The 22442-nt window shown below is 31.7% G+C and overlaps 4 protein-coding genes and 1 long non-coding RNA gene across 8 annotated transcripts; 1 reads left to right on the forward strand and 4 right to left on the reverse strand.

The window, feature by feature from the left end:
* Positions 1-1110: 1110 nt before the first annotated feature.
* LOC138348258 (uncharacterized) lies at positions 1111-2581 on the reverse strand. Its single transcript, XR_011220568.1, has 3 exons — positions 2442-2581; positions 2250-2296; positions 1111-1921 (listed from the first exon to the last, which is right to left on the reverse strand). It is a non-coding gene; the product is annotated as an uncharacterized lncRNA (long non-coding RNA).
* Positions 2582-2651: 70 nt separating this feature from the next.
* Positions 2652-7416, reverse strand: LOC104646676 (uncharacterized). 3 transcript variants are annotated; one of them, XR_002027515.3, is made up of 5 exons: positions 7264-7416; positions 7078-7163; positions 4768-4912; positions 3043-4114; positions 2652-2958 (listed from the first exon to the last, which is right to left on the reverse strand). XR_002027515.3 is itself a non-coding variant. In XM_019213329.3 (4 exons), the coding sequence occupies exons 1-4, from the start codon at positions 7309-7311 to the stop codon at positions 3158-3160; spliced, it is 1236 nt and encodes a 411-aa protein (XP_019068874.1). In that variant the 5' UTR covers positions 7312-7416; the 3' UTR covers positions 2652-3157. The 3 variants fall into 3 exon arrangements, 1 of the variants encoding a protein (XP_019068874.1); XR_002027514.3 differs by having other exon boundaries at positions 2652-2965; XM_019213329.3 differs by having other exon boundaries at positions 2652-4114.
* Positions 7417-8252: 836 nt separating this feature from the next.
* LOC112941249 (nuclear pore complex protein NUP98A-like) lies at positions 8253-8750 on the forward strand. Its single transcript, XM_069296397.1, has one exon. The coding sequence runs from the start codon at positions 8253-8255 to the stop codon at positions 8748-8750; it is 498 nt and encodes a 165-aa protein (XP_069152498.1).
* A 57-nt stretch (positions 8751-8807) lies between these two features.
* Positions 8808-11654, reverse strand: LOC138347849 (uncharacterized). The gene is made up of 3 exons (XM_069296398.1): positions 11608-11654; positions 10502-11178; positions 8808-10444 (listed from the first exon to the last, which is right to left on the reverse strand). The coding sequence occupies exons 1-3, from the start codon at positions 11652-11654 to the stop codon at positions 8808-8810; spliced, it is 2361 nt and encodes a 786-aa protein (XP_069152499.1).
* Positions 11655-16188: 4534 nt separating this feature from the next.
* LOC112941257 (probable GPI-anchored adhesin-like protein PGA55) lies at positions 16189-18951 on the reverse strand. 2 transcript variants are annotated; one of them, XM_069297035.1, is made up of 6 exons: positions 18762-18940; positions 18401-18538; positions 18071-18290; positions 17324-17670; positions 17045-17111; positions 16189-16877 (listed from the first exon to the last, which is right to left on the reverse strand). In XM_069297035.1, the coding sequence occupies exons 1-6, from the start codon at positions 18854-18856 to the stop codon at positions 16869-16871; spliced, it is 876 nt and encodes a 291-aa protein (XP_069153136.1). In that variant the 5' UTR covers positions 18857-18940; the 3' UTR covers positions 16189-16868. The 2 variants fall into 2 exon arrangements, with proteins under 2 accessions (XP_069153136.1, XP_069153135.1); XM_069297034.1 differs by lacking the exons at positions 16189-16877; positions 17045-17111 and having other exon boundaries at positions 17118-17670; positions 18762-18951.
* Between the last annotated feature and the right edge of the window lie 3491 nt (positions 18952-22442).

Raw genomic sequence — 22442 nt, forward strand, 5'->3', positions numbered from 1 at the left:
GGGTTTAGTAATATAATATAAAGCCTAATCTGAAGGTGAAGGTTTCATGTATGTGTCAATCCAGGAACATCGTTGAGTTTCTGAATCATTTTGGGGATAGGAAATTGGTTTCTTTAGATCGTCTTGGACAATCGTTGTTCATTAAAATTGCTTTCAGGATTACGTCAGACACAAGGTTTATTTTTTAAACATGATATCAAAATCAGGTTCATTTCAATTTTAATTAACTTGTGCTCCAAATATTTCTTTAGTCCAACCAAAATCAATTATCTAAGCTGTTTCTTAAAAAAAGTAACACAAATATAAGATGAGTATTGATGACACAAATATTCAATAAAAATAAAATGAAATCATCATATTAAATAAATAACGTAACGTCATAATGAAAATAATCATAATTTAGAAGTACTAAATCATGCTAAAATAAATTTCATTAGTATTAGTTACATTATTAAATATTTACGGAAAATTAAAACTAGATTATGTATTTTATTTGTCTGAACCAATGTAAAACTAAAGAACAAATATTCAATATTATTGTCATTTCTAGTATTGAATTGATTTTCTTTTGCATTTGTATCAATTTGATTTTGATTTAAGTTTTATTATAATTAATTATCTATGAACTATAATCTTTATTGAATCATGCCGAATACCAAGTTTTGAACTTGAAAAAATATACTAAGAGATAATAACTATGAAATAATATAAGAAAATATTTTAAAATGATATCAAAGTAAATATTTTTATGCATAAAATAAAATTTTAGAAATACATATATAATTTCCGGTTGGTTTGGTCTCGGATTGATTTTTTTAGTTAAAACCAAACCAGCCTAAATATAGTCGAATTTTTTTTTAAATATCAAACCAAACCACTAGTCAAATTTTTTTTTCAAGTTTCGTTTCGATTTTGTAAGCAAATAGTCTAGTTCAATAGGTCAGTTTGAATGGCACAACAAATTTGGTTTCAAACAAAATCGATTAATCAGATACCGAAAAATTTATGAACAAATACACACGAAAAGCTAAGATTCTTCTTTGGGTCCACGGAATCGATCAATCGTATTCAATAAGTAATTACTAATTTTTTTCTTGGAACTAAAACATCTTCAATCAAATAAAGTATTAAAATACTTTCAATTCATACAAACCCCCATATACACAAACTTGATCAACAAACAATCACATCCCAGACTTCACATAACTTTTACTTAAATCACTCATTTAATCTCTCTTTTTCTTTCTTTTCTATTCCTTCAAACCAATCAACCCAGCATATCATAAACAATATATACAATAATCACACAATAAAATAAGAATTTAACTTATATACGCTGATATCACGTATAAACACAAACTTGACACCGCAGTCCATTATATTCTCACTTTCAATCTTCACAAAAATGAGTATTCATAGTTCCGTACATACATAGACTTAGTCCAATGTGTGAACGATAAAATCTGCAGTGTCAACATGCATGGAAGCCTCGACACCATAACTCTCCATAGAGTTCGATTCTTGATTATGAGCAATAAACCCAAGTTTCTCTTTTTTACAACGACGAGGAAAATCTGAAGCATTGCCATGAATGTTGGAGGGTGGATGGTAATACATTCGAGCAGTCTGAGGGCAATGAGAATGAAACCTAGCTACTATTCTCACACCTACATCCACTATCTCCGTGTATTTACCCATGGATTATGTCTTTATTCACAATGCTTTGATGTATAAGAAAACTTGAACAAAATTAATATAAATGCAGATGGTTGAAGAAGAAATGAGAAAGAAGAATATACCAAGTATATAGATTTGTAGAGGAGACTTTGAAACTTTTGCTTCTTCAAGATGGCTTTGACATTTAGCATACTTTCTTGTCCTTTCCATGTAGTTTTGAGTCTTTTTGACCTGTTAATTGTGTCTGTTCCAAATATGGTGGGTCAGAATATCATAGATTTGGTCAACAAAATTTTTGTCAATAATATTGTAAGCTGCAATATTGATGGAAGTCAATACTGTAAGATGCTATTTTGACAACTGAAAACATACATATAAATTGTCTAATACAATATGCTTTGCAACTATACTTTTGGTCTCAATTTTATTATAGTTCATGTTTTCTTTATTTGATCAAGTAAATAATTTCATCAACACTAACAAGGCCAACTTGGCCGTGTACATATATTTCTTGTTATAATACATACATGTAGCCTCTCTTACGCCAAAATTTAACTTCATGTAGGACTTACCAACTTGATTTACCTCTGTTTTAGTGCTGTCTACCTTGTCAACTTATCTGCAGCAAAAGAGAGAAAAGGTTGACAAAAAAATTGGATGAAATGATGCTGAAAGAAATTGAGAAAAATCTGTGCTGGATACACAAACATAATTGCAATAACTTTGACAAAGTCCAAAATACAGCATCAGCTATGTTGAAGTACCTTGTCACATAAAGAAACTGACGAATCTTCTCCACATCACTCGGTCTTAGCACGACCATGATGTACTTATGAGGAACACAAAAAGGAAAAACTGAATTGCTTTTTTTTCAAAAGGTGATTATTGTAATTCTATTCACAAAATAACACAAATGGAGTGCTATGAATTTTGTACATGTGAGCAGAAAAAGAAATAAAAAGTAAGACCTCTCCTGAACTTAAAAGGGACTATATGAACTCTAATAGAGTTTCTGTCTCATTAGCAGATTTCAGTTTACACCAAAAATGAAACAACAAAAGACAATCTAACTTAATCGTCTGTAATCCTTCTCTTCAGAACACATGGAGTTCCTTTCTCACCAAACCACACACCAGGAACAAGGCACAGTATTCCACCAGCTATTCTTTGTCTTGTCCATACTTGCCTCAACATCGATAAAGATCATGTTTACTCCCAGGCATGAACCATTTGATACTCACCTCGGTTGGGGAGAAAAGCTTTTTTGTTGTCAGAAAATCCCTATCCACTTAATTAAACGCTAAATTCAGGAGATGTGATGTAATCCATAACAAAAACAAGAAAAACATAACCTTCGAAATTTACCTCCCCTGTGAACTACAATAACAAAGTGACAAATCCATAAAAGTTATGATTTGAGGAATTTCCAGATTAATATCCACGGGTAGCTAATCTGCACAACAGAACTCCCATAACACCTTCACAGATATCTATGTCCTTCTTGACCTTGTTCTTTTACCCGTTTCATTTTAGCTCTGCTTCTTGTCAATGGACCATTACTCGAGTTAGTGATGTTTACTATCCCAAAATCTCCTTGTCCAGATACTTTGTGCACATCTCTCTTTTCTTCTTGTGTAAGGTAAATTTTGGTTTTCTTATATAAGCTAGCTTTATCTCTTGTTAAAGCGCTACTACTTGAGCTATTCTTATCAATATCTGTTCCACTCTCATCATTACATTTCGGAAGCACTTCTTTTCTACATTGTGCATTGGGCACATGCTTATCATCTTCTTTCCTCAAATTAGCTCTAGTTTTCTTCTTTTTATAAGGAGTTTCATCCAGTGAAGGACCCCTGCTTGAGACTTGATTTCCACTTTTTTGGTTTAAACAAGAATTTTCACCAACGATAGGAACATCGTCACCACTTCTATGCAGAAGTCTATCCAAAACTCTCTTTTCTGGCATATCTTTTGGAGTAGCTTCTGGCAATTTTTCTTTACCAGATTTTGCATCTGCTATACAGCTATCCTCTTGTTTCCGGTTTGTTTTAGCTTTCTTCTTTTGACTAGGACTTCCATTCAGTGAAGGACTTTGAGGGGTGACCTGATTACCACTTTTTTGGTTCAAAGAAGAAGCTTCATCGACATTAAAAGCATTGTTACCATATTTCTGCACTATTTCATTAAAAATACTCTTTCTTAGCATGCCGCCTTCTGGGTCACCAGCAGCCGATATTAAGAGATCTCGTAAAACATTGGGGGAAAGATGATCAACGGACAGTGTAAAGGAACTACTTGTGCAATCAGCTGATGCATTTGCTGACTCTGAGAAATCAGAAATTCTAGAGGCTGCATTTTCATTGGTTGATTCTCCAAATGACACAGCAGCAGACTCTTCCCAGTTGTATGGAAATCCAAGAAGGAACTGCTTGCAAACCTGTTAGTTTGAAATTTCTGTTTGTTATCTTCATCAACAACAAAGTGGAGTCTAGGGAGGGACGAAGGTAGAGTGTACATAGACCTTACCCCTACCTTGGAGGTAGAGATTGTTTATTATTTCATCTTCACAAAACATGATTTTATTCTAATTTGTAACTAACATGTGAATGCTCACTTTGGAGAATCCATTTAATGCTTTAGCAGGCCTTCCTCTTTAGGTTCCTCAAGGAGTTAGTTAAAACCGCAAAAGCAGAAAAAGACTGAGGTTTATCTGTAAAAGATGAGTGATAGCTGAAGAAAGACTGCCAGAAGTAAATTATTGAGCGGAGATTACTCGAAAGAGGTAAGCAAAAAAATAATTAACTAGACAGGACACATTGGATAGTAATATGAACTTTTAAGTCAAAAAGTTTCATTATAAACACCAAATAATGTTAAAAGTTTTACAAGATGTGTGTGCAAGTCATACATTGTCTTCCACCAAGATTGACAAACTATAGATAGTACTATGATTCCGACAGTTAATGCTACAGATGGGACCAAATAGAACCTCTAAAACTTCTCAGCTAACGTAAACCTCAATTATATGTTCCATCAAAACAGCTGAAATAAAGCAGTCATATGAGTTGAGAACTAAAATAACTTAAATACCTCTGATGAGAAGCCATTTTGAAGAGTTCGGCACCTGTTAATGAAACCGCTAAGAAGAATGGTGATACCATCCTCCGTCACTAAAGTGGTAGTATCATGCCTCTTCGCAATTGTTGTGGAGTGGAAAACTCTTCCATCTGGTCTCCTATTTAAGGAAGGGCAACAAAATATCACATCACTTGATTCCAAGAACTGCCTTGTCACACGAAATATATAATACAGTACTCTAGTTCCACTAAAGCACTTTTAAACTAAGACAAAGTAATGAATTAAAATGCTTGCATATGAGCAGTCCAATAGGGATATCCAGAGGCAAAGATAAATAAACTTTTTATCTGACATCTCATGGAAAAGAACCCAAAGGAAGGCCTTTTAACTGCGCTGTGCTTATTATGTTCTGGAAATTGGATCATTAACAAAATTCCACACCTTCCAAATAACAATTCTGTATGCAACTTGGAAAACAATCCAACAAAAAGAACATTACTAGAACTGTGTTTCTTACTTGATCAATGCAATAAAACATGGAAAAGATTAGCACAAGTTGTTTGGCAACTTGAGAGACAATCAGTCCAAAATTCTGAAATCCACAAATCATCTGTGTCTTGATTAAATTTTAACTAAAAAAAAGCATGTATTAACCTCTTGCGAGATTAACAGCGCTATATAGAAATGAATAAGGTGCTTCAAAAATCCAACATATCCACAAAATAAGTGCTGTAGAAATTGGAAGCATAGAAGGTTTAAGGCAAAGACATGCTATAACAATCTTTTGTCGACAAGAAGAAACTGTGGCCGTTGGCCGTGGACAACAATCTGAAAGACCATCACACCCCTTAGAGCTGATTGTTTCACTTGGACTGGAACTCATGAGGCTTGTTTAACACTTGACAATCTGCAGAAAAGAGGTCTCACTATATGAAGCAGATGTGTTCTATGTGAAAAAGCTAATGAACCAGTAAATCACTTAATGTTCCACTGAACTTTCACCAGGCAACTCGACATGTTTCCAGCGATTTTTCAAGTAAAATGGTTATGCCAGGTTGATAAAACTTGCTCTAAGTAGCTGGGATGACCAGTATTATACTAAGAACAGATTATATTGGAAAGCAGACCCTACTTGCATTTTCTGGAATGTTTGGAAGGAGAGGAACAACAGATGCTTCGTGATAGGAGGGAAAACATATTTCATGTTGTATTTCTATTTAAGTGTCTTAACATTATCAGATGCTTTAATGATAGGAGGACTAACGGATGCTTTAATGATGGAAGGAATTCTTTTAGTTTGTACTCTTTCTTGTATTGCTATTAAACTGTGTTATTTTCTTAAATTCCCACGTCGAGTACTTTTATTTTGAGCCAAAGGTCTATTGGAAACAACTTCTATATCCCATAAAGGTAGGGTTAAGGTCTGCAACATCCTACCCTTCCTAGACCCTACTTGTGGGATTACACTAGTATGTTGATGTACTCTTTTTTGGTGAAGTAATTAAATTGCATTAGAAAGGCATCAAGAAGATGCAAAATAGTAACAAACTAAAAGAAAGTTGCTTCAAACATGATAATAACATGAAGTTAACTTGAAAATTAACAAGAACAAAAAGATGTGGGCTAGTGGTCAATGAAGTGGAAGGAGAACCATGAGTTCGTAGGTTCATATCCCACCAGAAACAAAAAAACAAAAAACAAAATAAAATCTATATGATTTCTTTCTACATGCCTAAGCCTTGGCTGGCAGAGTTAACAAATGGACGGTAGCAGGTACCTGTTGGAACAATCGACACACAAGCTCGCACGGACACCATTATCATAAACAAAGGACATCCTAAGTTGCTCAGACTCTTTGAAAATATAGATGGGTATGTGTCGAATCAACCAAAGGCAGTACATTTTTGGAGGATCTAACACAAGTTCAACAACATTTCTGGAGAGTCCGAACAACACAGAGGAACCTATGTTGCTTGAATTCTTTTTTAATTGATGGATGTGGGTCAAATCCTCCAAAAGTAGTATATTTTTGGAGAGTCTGAACAACATAGAGGACAGCTTCTCTGATTTCAACTTCCATTCAAGACTCGACTCCCTGAATTAGACGAACTAATACCTCAAGAATCTTATATTCCCTACTAACTAACAAACTTACTAATAAAAATTGCAGCTTTCATTCAAGAATACGTATAGTCAACTGAACTCCCTGAATTTTTCTAAACCACTACCTCAAAATCTTATACTCCCTACTTAACAAACTTACCCAAAACAGAAATAAAAAAAAAATCAGCAACATTCTTAAGTTAAGGGAAAAAATTTTACTCTTTTGCAGTGAAACCTCCAACACCCAATCGCTTGCTTCCATCACCAGTTTCAACTTTAATCAACCACCAATCATACAAGTAAACCTGCAAAATTTATAAAAAAAAAAAATCCATGAATTTCTACGGAGTATAAAATTGAATGTATTCAAGGAGAACATCAACTTATCAACAAAAAAAAAAGTACTTGTTTGAGGAATGAAGAAGATAGAGTGAAATTATTTGCTTCCGCCATGAAAATGAACCCTAAATCGAATGAGAAAATTCAACTTGTTTTCTAGTTTAAGCGCGAAATATAGTCCTTTTTAAGTTTTAAAGTATAAGTACATAAATTATCTTATAATTAATCTCTACATTATTAATAAAAAGTCTAATTTTATTTCTAGTTATAGTCAATTTTTTATTTTATTTTTTAACTGGGACATCCTAATGCTCCCAAATGTTATAATATTTTACTAAAATATGGAGTATAACTTTGTTGATAGTTGATTATAACTTTTAAGGATATTCATATAATGTAATGTTTTTTCCATCAAATTATATTATCAATAATTATTTTAATAATTTTAGTAATAGTATAAATACTTAATCAAGTTAAAATCCAGACGTGGTATTTAATTAAACGATGCCTTATAAAATAAAAGACTAAGCAAGTTTATATATTTGTTTTTAAAGATATTTAGTGAAAATTTTAGTTATTACAAGAAGAAATCAATGTTTTCATTCTTATCGTGATAGAGTGATATGCATGTTAAGTTCACTTATGTTTGATTAAGATATGATGTGTCTCTCTTATACCCACTTTTATTTTAATTTTATCCTAAGAGAAAGGCTAAAAATAAAGAAAGGACATAATTAAAAGACATCGTGATTGATAATTTGAAGGTAATTAGTAAATAGTTTAACAATTGTTTGCTTCCTTAATAATCTCATTTAAGCTAGAAAATCTGAGCATTCCTTTATTCTAGCAATATTCAAGATACTATAATATTGCTATCATAATACAAATTCTAGATACTATAATCTTGGCAGATAAATAGGGCAACTAACCTATGAAATCCTCCCTTTTACATGCCTTTAAAAATCTATATATAGCTAAACGGAAAACAATTAAAATATCAAAAATTTATATTCTCTTATCACATTTTTCTCTAAGTTTCTTGCATCAGCAGAAAAATGGCTACGCATTACAACTTGTCCTCCATCTTATTGTTTGTTTTTATCTACTTTATGCATGACGGCATGATAACTACTATAACAGCACGTCGCCTTCTTCAGACCCCTAGTTTTTCAGCACCCGCTACTCCTAGTTTTTCAACGTCCACTGTCTCAAGTTTCACGACGCCCACTACCCCCAGTTTCTCAATGTCTGCTACCCCAAGTTACTCCAATTCTCCGAGTCTTCCAAAGCCTGAGAACCCTAGTTTCTCAAATCCCCAGACTCATAGTTTCTCAAAGCCTGAGACACCTAGCTTCTCAAAGCCTCAGAACCCTAGTTTCTCAAAACCTCAAACACCTACTTTCTCAAAGCCCGAAACTCCTAGTTTTTCAAAGCCTGAGACACCTAGTTTCTCAAAGTCCGAAATTTCTAGTTTTTCGAAAGCCGAGACCCCTAGTTTCTCAATGCCAACTACCCCAAGTTTTTCCAATTCACCTAGTCTTTCAAAAGCCTGAGACCACTAGTCTTGCAAAGCCTGACATCTCTAGCTTTTCAAAACCTAAAACACCTAGTTACTCAAAATCTGAAACACCTAGTTTCTCAAAGCCCGAAGCTACCAGTTTCTCAAAACCTGAGACACCTAGTTTTTCAAAACTTGAAACCCCTACTTTCTCAAAACCAGAGACCCCTACTTTTTCAAAGTCCGAGACTCCTAGTTTCTCTAAACATGAGGCTCCTAGTTTCTCAAAGTCAGAAACTCCTAGTTTTTCAAAGCCTGAGATACCTAGTTTCTCAAAATCTGAAACCCCTAGTTTCTCAAAATTTGAGGCTTCTAGTTTCTCAAAGCCAGAAACTCCTAGTTTCTCAAAGCCTGAGACACTTAGTTTTTCAAAATCAGAAACCCCTAGTTTTTCAAAACCTGAAACCCCTACTTTTTTAAAGCCCGAGACCCCTAGTTTTTCAAAACCTGAGACTCCTAGTTTCTCAAAGCCCGAGACTCTTAGTTTTTCAAAACCCGATACCCCTAGTTCTCCAAAGCTTGAGCGCAAGGCCCCTGGTTCATCAAAATCTGAAAATCCTACCTCCTCAAAGCCTGAGACCCCTAGTTTTTCAATGCCTGAAACTTCTACATCGTCAGATCTTGTTACTCCTACTTCCCAAAAGCCCGAGACCCCTACTTTATTGATGCTTGAGAATCCTACTTTCTCAAAGCCTGAGATCCCAAAAATTTCAAAGCCCGAGACTCCTAGTTTTACAAAATTCGAGATTCCTAATTTTTCAAAACCTGAGACTCCGAGTTCCCCAAAGTTAGAGGCTCCTACTTTTTCAAAGCCTGAAATTCCAAGTTTTCCGAAGCTTGAGACCCCTAGTTTCTCAAAGCCCGAGACCCCAAGCTTCCCAAAGCTCGAGACTCCTAGTTTTTCAAAGTCTGCGACGTCAAGTTCCCCAAAATTTGAGACTCCCAATTTTTCAAAAGCCGAGACTCCGAGTTCCCCAAAATCTGAGACCTCTACTTTCGCAGAACCTGAAATGCCAAGTTCTCTAAGCCCCAAGACACCAAATTCACCAAAGTCTGAGACCCCTAGTTTCTCAAAGCATGAAATACCTAGCTTTTCGAAGCCTGAGACTCCTAGTTTCTCGAAACCTGATACTCCAAGTTCCTCGAAGCCTGAGGAACCAAGTACCTCAACGCCCAAGATGCCAAGTTTCTCAAAACCTAAGACTTCAAGTTCTCCAAGTGCCTCTAGTTCCCTAAAGCATGAAATTCCTATTTTTTCAAAGCCCGAGACTCCAAGTTCCCCGAAGTCTGAGACCCCTAGTTTCTCGAAGCCCGAAATTCCTAGTTTTCCAAAACCCGAGACTCCAAGTTCCCCGAAGCCTAAGACCCCTACTTTCACAGATTCTGAAATGCCAAGTTCTCCAAGCCCTAAGACATCAAATTCCCTAAAGCCTGAGACCCTTAGTTTCTCAAAGCCTGAAACACTTAGCTTTTCAAAGCCTAAGACTCCTAGTTTCTCAAAACCTGATACTCCAAGTTCCTCGAAGCCTGAGGAACCAAGCACCCCAACGCCCAAGATGCCAAGTTTCTCAAAGCCCGATGCTCCTAGTTTCTCAAAACCTAAGACTTCAAGTTCTCTAAGTGCCTCCAGTTTTCTAAAGCCTGAAACTCCTAGTTTTTCAAAGCCCGAGACTCCAAGTTCCCCGAAGCCTGAGACCCCAAGTTATCCTAAGTCTGAAACACCTAGTTTCTCAAAGCCCGATACACCAAGTTCTCCAAAGTCGGAATTGCCAAGCTCCCCAAAGCCCGAGACACCAAGCTTCTCAAAGCCCAAGATGCCAAGCTCCCCAAAGCTCGAGATTCCAAGTTCTACAAAGCCCGAGAAGTCAAGCTCCCCAAAACCCGAGACTCCAAGTTTCGCAAAGGCTGAAACGCCAAGTTTCCCAGAGGCCAAGACGCCAAGCTCCCCAAATCCCAAGATGTCAAGTTCCGTAAAGCCAGAGATGCCAAGCTCCCCAAAGCCCGAGACCCCAAGTTCCCTAAAGCCCGAGACCGCAAGTTCCGCAAAGCCCGAGATGCCAAGCTCCCCAAAGCCTGACACCTCAAGTTTCGAGACTCCAAGTTTTTCAAAACCCGAAACTCCTAATTCCCAAAAGCCCGACACTGCAAGTTCCCCAAAGTCCGAGAAACCAAGTTTGCCGAAGCATGAGACCCCAAGTTTTCCAAATTTTGAGACTCCAATTTTCTCAAAGTCAGAGATACCTAGTTTATTAAAACCTGAAACATCTAATTCTTCAAAGCTTGATATTCCAGCAGCCCCAGAATTTGAGACTCCAAGTGTTATCAGGCTTGAAATATCAAGTGAACCAAACCGTGAGCTACCAACTACCTCAAAATCGGAGATTCCGACGTTTACAAAGCCTGATTCACCCGTTATTTCAGATCTTGAGATTCCAAGTGTATTAAAAATAAATTTACCAAAACCTTCTAAACAAACATTGTCAACTTCTCCCTAAGTAACTATGGTGTTATTCATGTGACATGACTTGTGTTGGCTAGCTAACAGGGGATTAGATCGCATATGAGTGAGTTGAAAATGAGTTAGATGCGAATGACTAAATATTTGACTTGTCATGTGAATAAAAATGAGTTGAATGATAGAAGATTTTAGTATCCACATATTATTTACTCATAAATTGTACAAAAATGAAATTTGCTATCAAATAAAGTGAAACACTTTCTTTCTGTAATTTTATTTTTTGATAAGCCAACTTACATTGTTTTTCACTCTATTGTTAGTTGTTTGTTTTTTTCTTAATCAACATATCTAGAACTTATGATTGATCTATTTTACCACATATTATTAGCCAGACATGATCTCTGTTTCTGCTAAATCATCGTTGTTTATCGAATGAACCATTTTTTCCCATCAAATTTCAAAAACATGGACTTAAGTGTGCGCTACGTTGCTTACATAATATATATGTTTCACTTTTACTCTTATGTGTTCAATATCAAGTATTATTATAGTTCTCTCTATTTTGTCTCATCATGTTACGAAAACTGGACATGTCTATGAAGCTCCTGCAATTGCTTTAGTTGTTGCAATTTCTCAAATATTGTCTTTCAAGTTAGTGTTAGTTATTTTTAATGCTTTTGAACTTGCATTTTTTTCTTAAAAAATACTTTAATTTGAATAGAATATTCATAAAAAAATTAAGAAGATCTAAAATCAAAGAATAAACAACTTTGTAACTATAATATTTATCAATAAATTTTATTTTTCAAATAAATTTAAAAAGGGTCATCATTGAGATAAAAGGTCGATAACACTATAAATCTGACATGACAGCTCTCTTTGGCCAGAATTGTCATTTATTTATTTTGTCAGTATTTTTCCATAATTTGTTCTTTTAAAAATAAATAAATATATATATACAAATTTAAATTTTCTTTTTCTTCATTAATACTACACTATTTGTATCTTCCTAAGATTCATTCATCTACTTCTTTATTTTCCACTACTTTTTTCTTACCAAAATAATTGTGCTTTTAATTGCCTCATTTTCCTTCTTCATTTTATGTTTTTTTTCTTACCAATTTCAAATTTTCAGAAAATACCTACACACTTATATTTTCTCTTTCCTCATTAATATTATACTAATTATATCTTTCCAATATTCTTTCTTTTAACTTCTTTATTTAATTTTAAAGACATTTATAAATATAATTGTAATTAAACTATAACAAACGCAATTGTTATTTATATATGCATAAATAAATAAAATCGAATATAGGCCAAGTCATATTAATCTCTTTTTTCTCTTTTTTTTTGTTTCAATTTTTTTCTATTTTTTCAAAATCAATTATTTTAAAAACTCTTAAACTAATATAAATGCTATTATATATACAAAAATAAATAAAAATAAGATATAAACAAAGTTATATTTATCTCTTTTTTTTTACAAATTAATTTATTTTTTTAAAAAAAATCATTTTTATGACTCACTCCTCTACATTTATAAATGACAGTTTTTTAATAATATTAATAAAATACTCTATCATTATCTAATCTTTCATATTTATTAATATCATTGTTTACTAATAAATATCATTGTTTATTATTTGCTTACTTTATTTTTAAAAATTAGAAAAAAATATTTATTCAACTCAATCGACTTTTCACCTCCCACTACAATTGTCTTCTTTGTTATAGGTTTAATGTATATGCATGTATTCATCCCCCTTCAATTTTTTTAATTCTTAATTATTTTTATTAATGTAGAGTAATAATATATTAAAGGGAAAAGGGTCAAATATGCCCTTAAACTATTCAAAAAGGTTTAGATATATCCTCCATTTAAAGTTTGGTTCACTGATTGCCCTCGCCGTCCAACTTTTGGTCCAAATATGCACTTATGGGCGTTAGTTGCCATGTTGGACATATCCAACTCATTTTTTATTTCTTTAAATGCCACATGGATTTGCCATGTCATTGGCCTTACCACATAACATTTATATGAAAATGGAAAGATATTCGGACTCATAAACATCTAATCCAACCCCCTTTTAAATAAATTATCCGACCAATTTTCAACAATTTTATTTAATTTTTATTTTTTCGATAAATTTCGAAAATGAGTAATTGATTAATAAAAAAAATAGCAAAATATGAAAAAAGTATAAAATTAACGCCAAAAATTCATAAATAATTATAGTAATCTTAAATTCAATTTAAACACTTTTTTTAAATTTTTTTATTTTTTTCGATAAATCCTGAAATGAGTAATTGATTAATAAAAAGTATGAAAAATATAAAATTAACGCCAAAATAATTAAAAAATAAATATAGTAACCTTACATTCAACAATTTCAACATTTTTTAAATTTTTAATTTTTTCGACAAATTCCAAAAATGAGTTTATTAACAAAAAATATAAAATTACGCAAAAAATTCAGAAATAAAAAATATCAAAAAATATGAAAAAAAATATAAAATAAAAAAATTGTTGAAATTATTGAATTTAAGTTTACTATATTTATTTGTGAGTTTTGGCGTATATTTTTTTTCTTCATATTTTTCCCTTTTTATAAAAAATTACTTATTTTCGGGATTTGCCAAAAAATATTAAAATTTTAAAAAAAATTGTAGATTGAAATGTTACTGTATTTATTTGTGAACTTTTGGCGTTAATTTATATTTTTTTTCATACTTTTCATATTTTTTATTAATCAATTACTCATTTTCGAGATTTATCGAAAAATAAAAAAAAAATTAAAATGTTAGATTTAAGGTTACTATATTAATTTGTGAATTTTATATTTCTTCATATTTTTTATTAATCAATTACTAATTTTTGGGTCGGATTAGGTGTTTATGAGTCCGAATATCTTTTCATTTTCATACAAATGTTATGTGGTAAGGCCAAAATGACATCATAATTCCATGTGGCATTTAGAAAAATGAAAAATGAGTTGGATATGTCCAGCATGGCAACTAACGCTCAAAAGGGCATATTTGGACCAAAAGTTGGACGGCGAGGGCATAAGTGAACCAAACTTTAAACGGAGGGTATATCTAGACCTTTTCGAATAGTTTAGGGGCATATTTGATCTTTTTCTCTATATTAAAAGATAGGAGATGAAAAGACAAAAATTAACTAATTTATATCTTTTACTACCAAACTATGCTACCAAACTATGTATATATGAATCAATCATTTTTTTAGTTGTTCAATCTTTTAAAATTAGGAAAAATGTTATTAAATAGAATGAATATCGACATATAATTACTTTTGGAAGAGTAACTTCATTTTTTGTGCAATTATTTTAATAAAAATGTACTTAAAATGTCAAAATAATTGACATAAATAAATAAATAACAAATTCTAGACTAAGAATGATGTCATCACATTATATATATATATATATAAAGTAAACAAAGAAAGGAGAAGAAGTGATTTGGAGATAATATAAATAATATTAATGATGAGATTAACGAAATGAAGTAAAAGAAATTAATAGCACTTAAATATGGTATTTTTTTATTTTATAAAATTTTCCAGTCTTTTAAAATTAGTAAAAGGGCCAAAAATAAAATAAATATTGATGCATACTTTTTTTTGGAAGATTACCTTGATTTTTGAGTAATTATTTTAATAAAAATATAAGAAAGATGTCAAAATAATTGATGGAAAATGAATAAGTATCAATGCTTCATAAGTGAAACGTTGCATTTTTATTTTAGCTACTACTCATTGAATATAAATAACTTATTTCTTTAAATAAACAAATAATTTTTTTTAAGAAAATGATATAGTAAATAATATAAATTATGAAATTAAGAGAAGTAAAAGAAATTAATAGATGATGAAACGATTTAGATATGATCATTATTTCTTTTAAATTACTAAAAATGCAAAAAAAAAACTATAAAAAATAATTAGAATATCACATGTGTGTGTATATATATAATAACTTTGATTAAACACACAGAAAAAAATCGAGACAAAATAAAAGAAGAACTCTTTTGTTGAAGAAATTCAAAAGCCTAAAAATTTGATATATCAAATCAATCTTTTTTCATGCCAATACGACATTTCTCCTACCAATATTTTCGGAAGCATCATGATGTACTTATTTTTTTCTCTTTTGTCAATGAAAAGAGGAGGAGTTCCTTGTTTGTGTATCCGTATATTCTTCTTTATCATTATAAGAAAAGAAGAAAGGAAGAAAAGAGGAGTAGTTCATTATTATTGGTTAGAAATACTCAAATTTATTTTTTTATAGGCTAAATAAAATAAGCAGTTATGAAAAATGAAAAGTTTTTGATCTTTTTCATGATCTATTTACTTAAATGTATTTAGTGTGAAGGAAGTTATAAAGAACATGATTAATTGTGTAATTCATTTAAATGTATTCAGTTTTTCTAAAATTAAAAAAAATTATAAATAAATTTAAAGCTTTAAAAAAAGAGAGTTAAATGATCATGTAAATGTTGACCATAGAGAGGTGCGACATAAATATATATATATATATATATATATTTGCATAATCCTAATCAATCTCGATATTACCAATACTTGCATTTGAACCTTAGATTTCATATCACACTCAATTTATTGATCATTAAGGTGTTGTTTGGTAGAAAGATGCATAATGCAGCGATTATCAGTGCAGGGATTAATAGTGTATGTATTAGTTTTTATCAAGTGTTTGATTTGGTTTAAGATTCTAGTAAAAGTTTATTTCCTATTTTATCCTTAGTTATTATGAGATTCTATATTTTATTTAATTTGTCAAGTTATTAATTTTGAGGTGTAATATGCTACTATAGAGATTCTTGATAGCACAATATATTTCTAATTCTTTTTGTTGGTCAAATATACCTTAAAGTTAACATAAATTTAAGGCTACTTAAATTGTTTAAATATGCATTTTTTTTTAAAAAAAAAATAGTACAAGCAGTCAATCGACTAACTACATTTAAAAAAAAAAAAAAAAACAACCCAATAGAACAAATCAAACATGGAGAAAAAAATATTAATTTGTGAAATCATCAAATTACATGGAAAGAATTTTGAAAATTTAAAAGAATGTATATAAATTTTAAAAAAAACATTAAATTTAAAAAAAGAATTGCGGATAGTTTAGTCATTTAGAGGTCTTATCCAAGAATTGTTAAACCTTGGATTAGTTATCTCTAATTCACGCTCTTAACAAGCTTGATCGAGCATCTTAAATAACTACTTGTGTTCGTTGTGATATGAAAAATAGTAGTCAACAGTCTCTAAATAATATTGTAAGCTGTAATAGACAGGTCAAAAATTAAAACATTATTAGTTCAATTCAAAATTCTACCATAAAATTTTTATTACATTTCATTTTGAACCATAATAACGAAGAAGCATAGTAATTACTGTAATATAGTCAATTTTCTAGTGAATCGTCTGAACACCAAGTAATTCACCATTTCTGTTGACTTAGGATTCTCTAATCTACCTACTAAACTTTGGAATTATAATTTTGTTTCATTTATTTATATAAAAAAATATATATATTCAGGCTCTCTTGGGTAATTTATTTTCCAAATCTACAAACTTGATCCACTTTTGTTTTGATGTTATCTAACTTGTCAACTTATCTGCAGCAAACAAAAGGTTGAAAAGCATTAAACAAAAAGGATGGTCAAAGTTAGAAAGTGTAAACTAGTAAATCAGATTGATACGTATTACTTCAAACAAATGACTATTAATTACTCCTTTCGTCTCAATTCATGTGACACTTTTCAAATTTCGAAATTTAACTTACCACATAAACATAGGGATCTGTGCGACCTCCAGCCCCTGTCCTCTTCACTTCTTCTAGCCTCAACAATCTGAAATAACCAACAATCAGCCACACTATGCATTGATGATTTTTGTACACCATAATTATGTGTTCTGTGTGTGTGAGAGAGCGAATCGTTTCGTTTTAGTAATTTTCTAATAGTGTTTCTTGAGATAGAAATAGATTTGATGATTATTTGGGTCCTCCGAAATATCCCCATCCATAGGTCCGAGATCTACGGGGAGAGAGAGAGAGACTGACATTCTCAAGGCTTTGCTGGTATCAGGGCTATCACCAAGCAGTTGACGAATCCTAACTTCAGAAGCACAACCATGAGAAGACAACACCTTCAATATGGCTTCAGCTCGACGCCGCATGTGAGCTGAGAAAATCACCTTCATCTTCCTTGGAACACACTCTCTTTCCTTTAGTACTGCCTCACAGCTTCCGCCGCTTGAGATGTCGCCGGCGGCAGTAGAATCATTGGACACGCACGACGAAGCTGATGTGCAAGAGGTAGCCAGAGAAAACGCCGGTTTCGGCTTGCCGGAGCTGATTTTCAGGCAATCAGAAATGCATAAGCTCTTGGATCGTCTCCTTCGCACCGCCTACAATTTTTTGTGCATGTTTAATTCAGAAAATCAACCAGAGACATTTAAACAGAGCATGTTGAATCAATTTTCTAATCGAAGAATAGAGAAAACAGAGTACCGGAACTTTGGAGATTTAAATGAACGAAAATTCAAAAGCTCAAAGCATCTAAAAATCAATCAAAGCTAGAGAAAAACTTATTCGTTCTAAATCATCGATTCTGCAATTCATAACACTGAGAAAACAGAGCAGTGTAACTATGAAAATTCAAAAATTAATCCAATACGAAGCACTGAAGAAGCAGCTTCACAACAGATCGAATAAACTGATAATTCAATAAAATCAAACTAGAATAACAATCTAAAAATCTAGATCGCGTTCATTTTCGTGCAATACTTTAACAGTAAAACTGATCACCTTGAGCTTATTAATGACACGAATCATCCGAATCATCTTAATCCGACGAGCATTCGCTTTAGCCTCAGCAAACGAGGCATCATCATCACAATCAGCATCCTCATCGTCGTAATCATCAGCTGTTATAGTTGAAGAATCAGTCGATTTGAATTTCGAATCCGATACGGACGTCGCGTAACTCATTGCAGCTATTTGTGAAGTCTCAGATATGCTCTTCACTCTGCAAAATTACCAACAATAAATAAAAGCACAAAAAACACGCAAAACAAATTCGTACTAGCAACAATTTCAATAACTTAAATTCGAAAGAAATTTTGAATTTCGCTATACATTTGAGATGAAGAATGTGTATCATCATCATCATCAGCTGTTACATTTGAAGAATCAGCCGATTTCGACTTCGAATCCGATACCGAAGACGTATAACTCAATGCCGCTATCTGTGAAATCTCAGATATGCTCTTCACTCTGCAAAATTACCCCAAAAAAACTCATAACGGCAACAGTTTCAATTACTCAAATTCGATATGAATTTCAAATTTCATAAAACAAACATGCAAAAAACTCATAATAGCAACAATTCCAGTTACTCAAATTCGTTAGAAACTTCGATTCATCAAAAAAAAAAATGGCATAATAGCAACATATTCAGTAAGTGAAATTCGATAGAAATTTTTGAATTTCGTTATACTTCGGTAATGGAGAAGGTGCATTTGATAAAAGGAGAAGAGCAGAAGCAACATGAAGTTCATCTTCATTAGGAAATGCTTCTTCTTCATCTTCCATTGTTAAACTTCTTCAACGTTATTTTTGCTTCTCTATGCAAAATTTGAAAAATGGCGCGTTAAAGTCATTTACTAGCTGATAAAGGACTACGAAATGGGCTTTATATAAGATCCAGTATTCTTCTTTGGGGTTCGGCCCAATATTTGGCCCACTCTCTTGCTATTACTTTGTATAGACCGCAACAATCAAGATGTATATTATCATATATAGAAAAAGGCGAAGCATAGTAATTTGTACTATCGAAAAAGTTTCATTAATTTATAGGCAATAGAATTAGCCGATAGGTGCAGGCAAGTGCAACGAATCACATAAACAAGCTTCTACTTGTTAGTGCATGAATGGGTAGGGTGGTCGAAGTACGAAGGGGATGAATGTATTAACGTTTTACCCTTAAAATGTGTTGGTCTTTTAATTTTTGTCCTTTAAATGGATCGGTCTTTGATTTTTGTTACTCTTATTTAGTTGAACGTATACCTAGCGGGGGCATAAATTCATTTGGGAAAAAGGCACGAATATGTCATCAAATTTTGAGAAAAGGCTAACTTACATCATACGTTAAAAGTTTGACTTATCTATTTCATTTTTCTTTTAAGAAAAGACTCATTCATGTCATTATTTGTCAACTCAAATGGCGTAGATGAACCAAAATGTTAAAGGATGACATAGACCAACCTTTTCTCAAAAGCTTGATAACATATTTGACCATTTTTTTAAAGAAATGATTTAATTAATTATATGGCCGAATCATAGTTGACCACATGTAAAAAAACAATTGCAAAAGCAAAACTTTTTTTAGTTAATAGATAATGACATGGATGAGTTTTTTAACAATCAAAACTGCGCAGATGAGTTAAACTTTTAATGGATGACATAGATGAGTCTTTTCTAAAAATTCGTTGACATATTTGAATCTTTTTTCGATTCTTTAAAAACTAAAGTCATGTTTAGATATGTCTCACGGATATTATGATGCGATGATATATACTCATAGCTCACAAAAAAGGTATTTGTAAACAAAAAGTAAAGACCATCCCAAAACATGGGACAAAAATGCAAATGACCCAAATTTTGCTTGCATCACATTGGACCTATTATAGAACCCAATTTTTTGCTTGCACAAATAGCACTATTTATTTTATTTAAAAAATAGGCAAGGTTACAATTTTTTTAAAGTTTAGCTGCCTCAAAATGTAATTCGGAATAGAAGTTTTAAATCAAAATCATAGGTCTAAAAAAGTAGGAGTGATTGTCGAAATTGAGACAATTTGGGTATAAAGTTGGCATATAGTTGATTACTCAAAGTTATAAAAAAGCGCTTCAACTTAAGTTCGTAGTTGCACGCATATGAAATAAGGTAGAATCAAATGAAATGCTCTCAAGTAAATAAGGATCCATCGATCATTTTTACATTCTTTTTTTAACTCTATCAATTCGAGCAATTTACATTTCATATAAACACTATTCACGTTATAGGTAAAAGTAATTAGTTTACAAGAGTAATGTATCAGTTTTGATCTAAAGTGTTTAAAACTTTGGTCACATTTTTTAAAAAGTTTGTTCAATCTCTTCTTTAATTCTACACTATCACTTATAAAATCCCTAATTAACTTCTTATTAAGACCTGAACAATTTTAGATTCTCGTACAAAATAAGTCATATATCTTTTTTATTATAGATGGTTCATTTTCTTTTACGTAATTTAAAATTCTTTGAAAATTTATGTTAAAACCTTCCAATATTAACCTTAATTTTTCTAATAAATAACTTACACCTAAAGTTATGTTCTCTTTTGCCTCTCTTTTTCTTGACTTTTATGTTTTCATCCATTGAGTTGATTTTTTCTTTCTTTTCCTAAATATCTTTTGAGTTAGTTTTTCATTTAGTGTTGAAGTGAAGTTTGATTAATTAAGATTTTTGTTACATAGGTTCATTCAGGAGAAATTTTTTCTATCAAGTATTATTTAATCTTCAATATTCGAAATTAAAACTTTCGATTAAGAGGTAAGCAATTTCATCTGATGCACTAAATCATTTTTATTTAGTGTTTGAGTGATGTTCGACTAATTAAGATTCTTGTTGCGTAGAGTTCATTTAGGAGAAACTTTTGATGCCAAGTATTATTGGGTTCAATTAGGAGAAACTCTTCCTGCCAAGTATTATTCATCTCCAACACTCGATATTAAAATTTCTAATTAAGAAAGAAGCAATTCTATTAGCTGCACCGGATCATTTTTATTTATTGTTGGAGTGATGTTTGACTAACTAAAATTCTTATCGCGTAGGGTTCATTCAAGAAAGCTCTTCCAGTGAAGTATTATTTCATCTCCAACACTCGAAATCAAAACTTTTGATTATGAAGGAAGCAGTTCTATCAGTTGCACCAAATTATTTTATTTAGTGTTCGAGTGAAGTTCAAGATTTTTGTCATGTAGGGTTCATTTAGGATAGACTCTTCCTTTCAAGCATTTTTTATCCCCCAACACTCGAAATCAAACTTTTCATTATGAAAGAAGCAATTCTATCCCGGAAATCATTTACATTCGGTGTTTGAGTGAACTTATTAATTAAAATTTTTATCACGTAGGGGTTCATTAGCAGAAATTCTTTCTGTCAAGTATTATTTCATCTCCAACACTCGAAAATCAAACTTTTGATTAAGAAAGACACAAATTTATCGCTACACCGAATCATTTTAATTATGTGTTCTAGTGAAGTTTGACTAATTTTAATTCTTGTCGCGTAAGGTTCATTCAAGAGAAACTTTTTTTGTCAAGTATTATTTCATTTTCAACGCTTGAAATCAAATTTTTATAGATTAAGAAAGAAGCAGTCCTATATGTTGCACCAAATCATTTTCATTAATCGTTCGAGTTAGTGACAGAGCTACAATATCTCCAAAATGTTCAATTAACACCCTTCGTCGAAAAATTATATCGTATATATAGTAGCTCAAACCCTGTTTAAAGTGAATATTTCCTTTGATTTGGACACCTTAATATATCTGAGAGGCATGGCCTAAATGTTGCATGGCTTGTGTTATTGGTTGGGGGGTTCAATTCCCATTTTGATTTTTTGCACATTACTTTTACTCAAACTAAAGAAAGCTGTCTATTTTTAATTCTTTATCAAATAAGGAAATGTTTTAACTCTTCTTTTTCTGATCTAAGAATTTCCTAATAAATAGCTTTCAGAAATTATGTAAAAATAAATAATCAATTTTTACAATACATTTTTTTTATTAAAAATAATAGTAAACAAATCATAAAGTTGAAAATTCAAAATTTACAAAATTTTCTTAACAAAAAGTTCTTTATATATTACAAATTCTCATGATGCTCTTTCATTTGATAGTAGGTTCTACCTTTCTTTTTTTAATTTTTTTTTTAGGTTTCTACCTTTCTACTAACACACATATATATACTAAACCTTTGCCACCTTGATAAAATTTCTAATTACACCAATGATTCAAGTAAAACACGACTAATTAAGTTTCTTATCGTATAGAGTTTATTTAAGAAAATTTTTTTTATGTTCAATATTATTATTTTATCTCTATCATTCGAAATCAAAACTTCTGATCAAAAGA

This window comes from Solanum lycopersicum, chromosome 4 (genome assembly GCF_036512215.1).
Source record: "Solanum lycopersicum chromosome 4, SLM_r2.1".
In the NCBI taxonomy this organism is placed as follows: Eukaryota; Viridiplantae; Streptophyta; class Magnoliopsida; order Solanales; family Solanaceae; genus Solanum; species Solanum lycopersicum.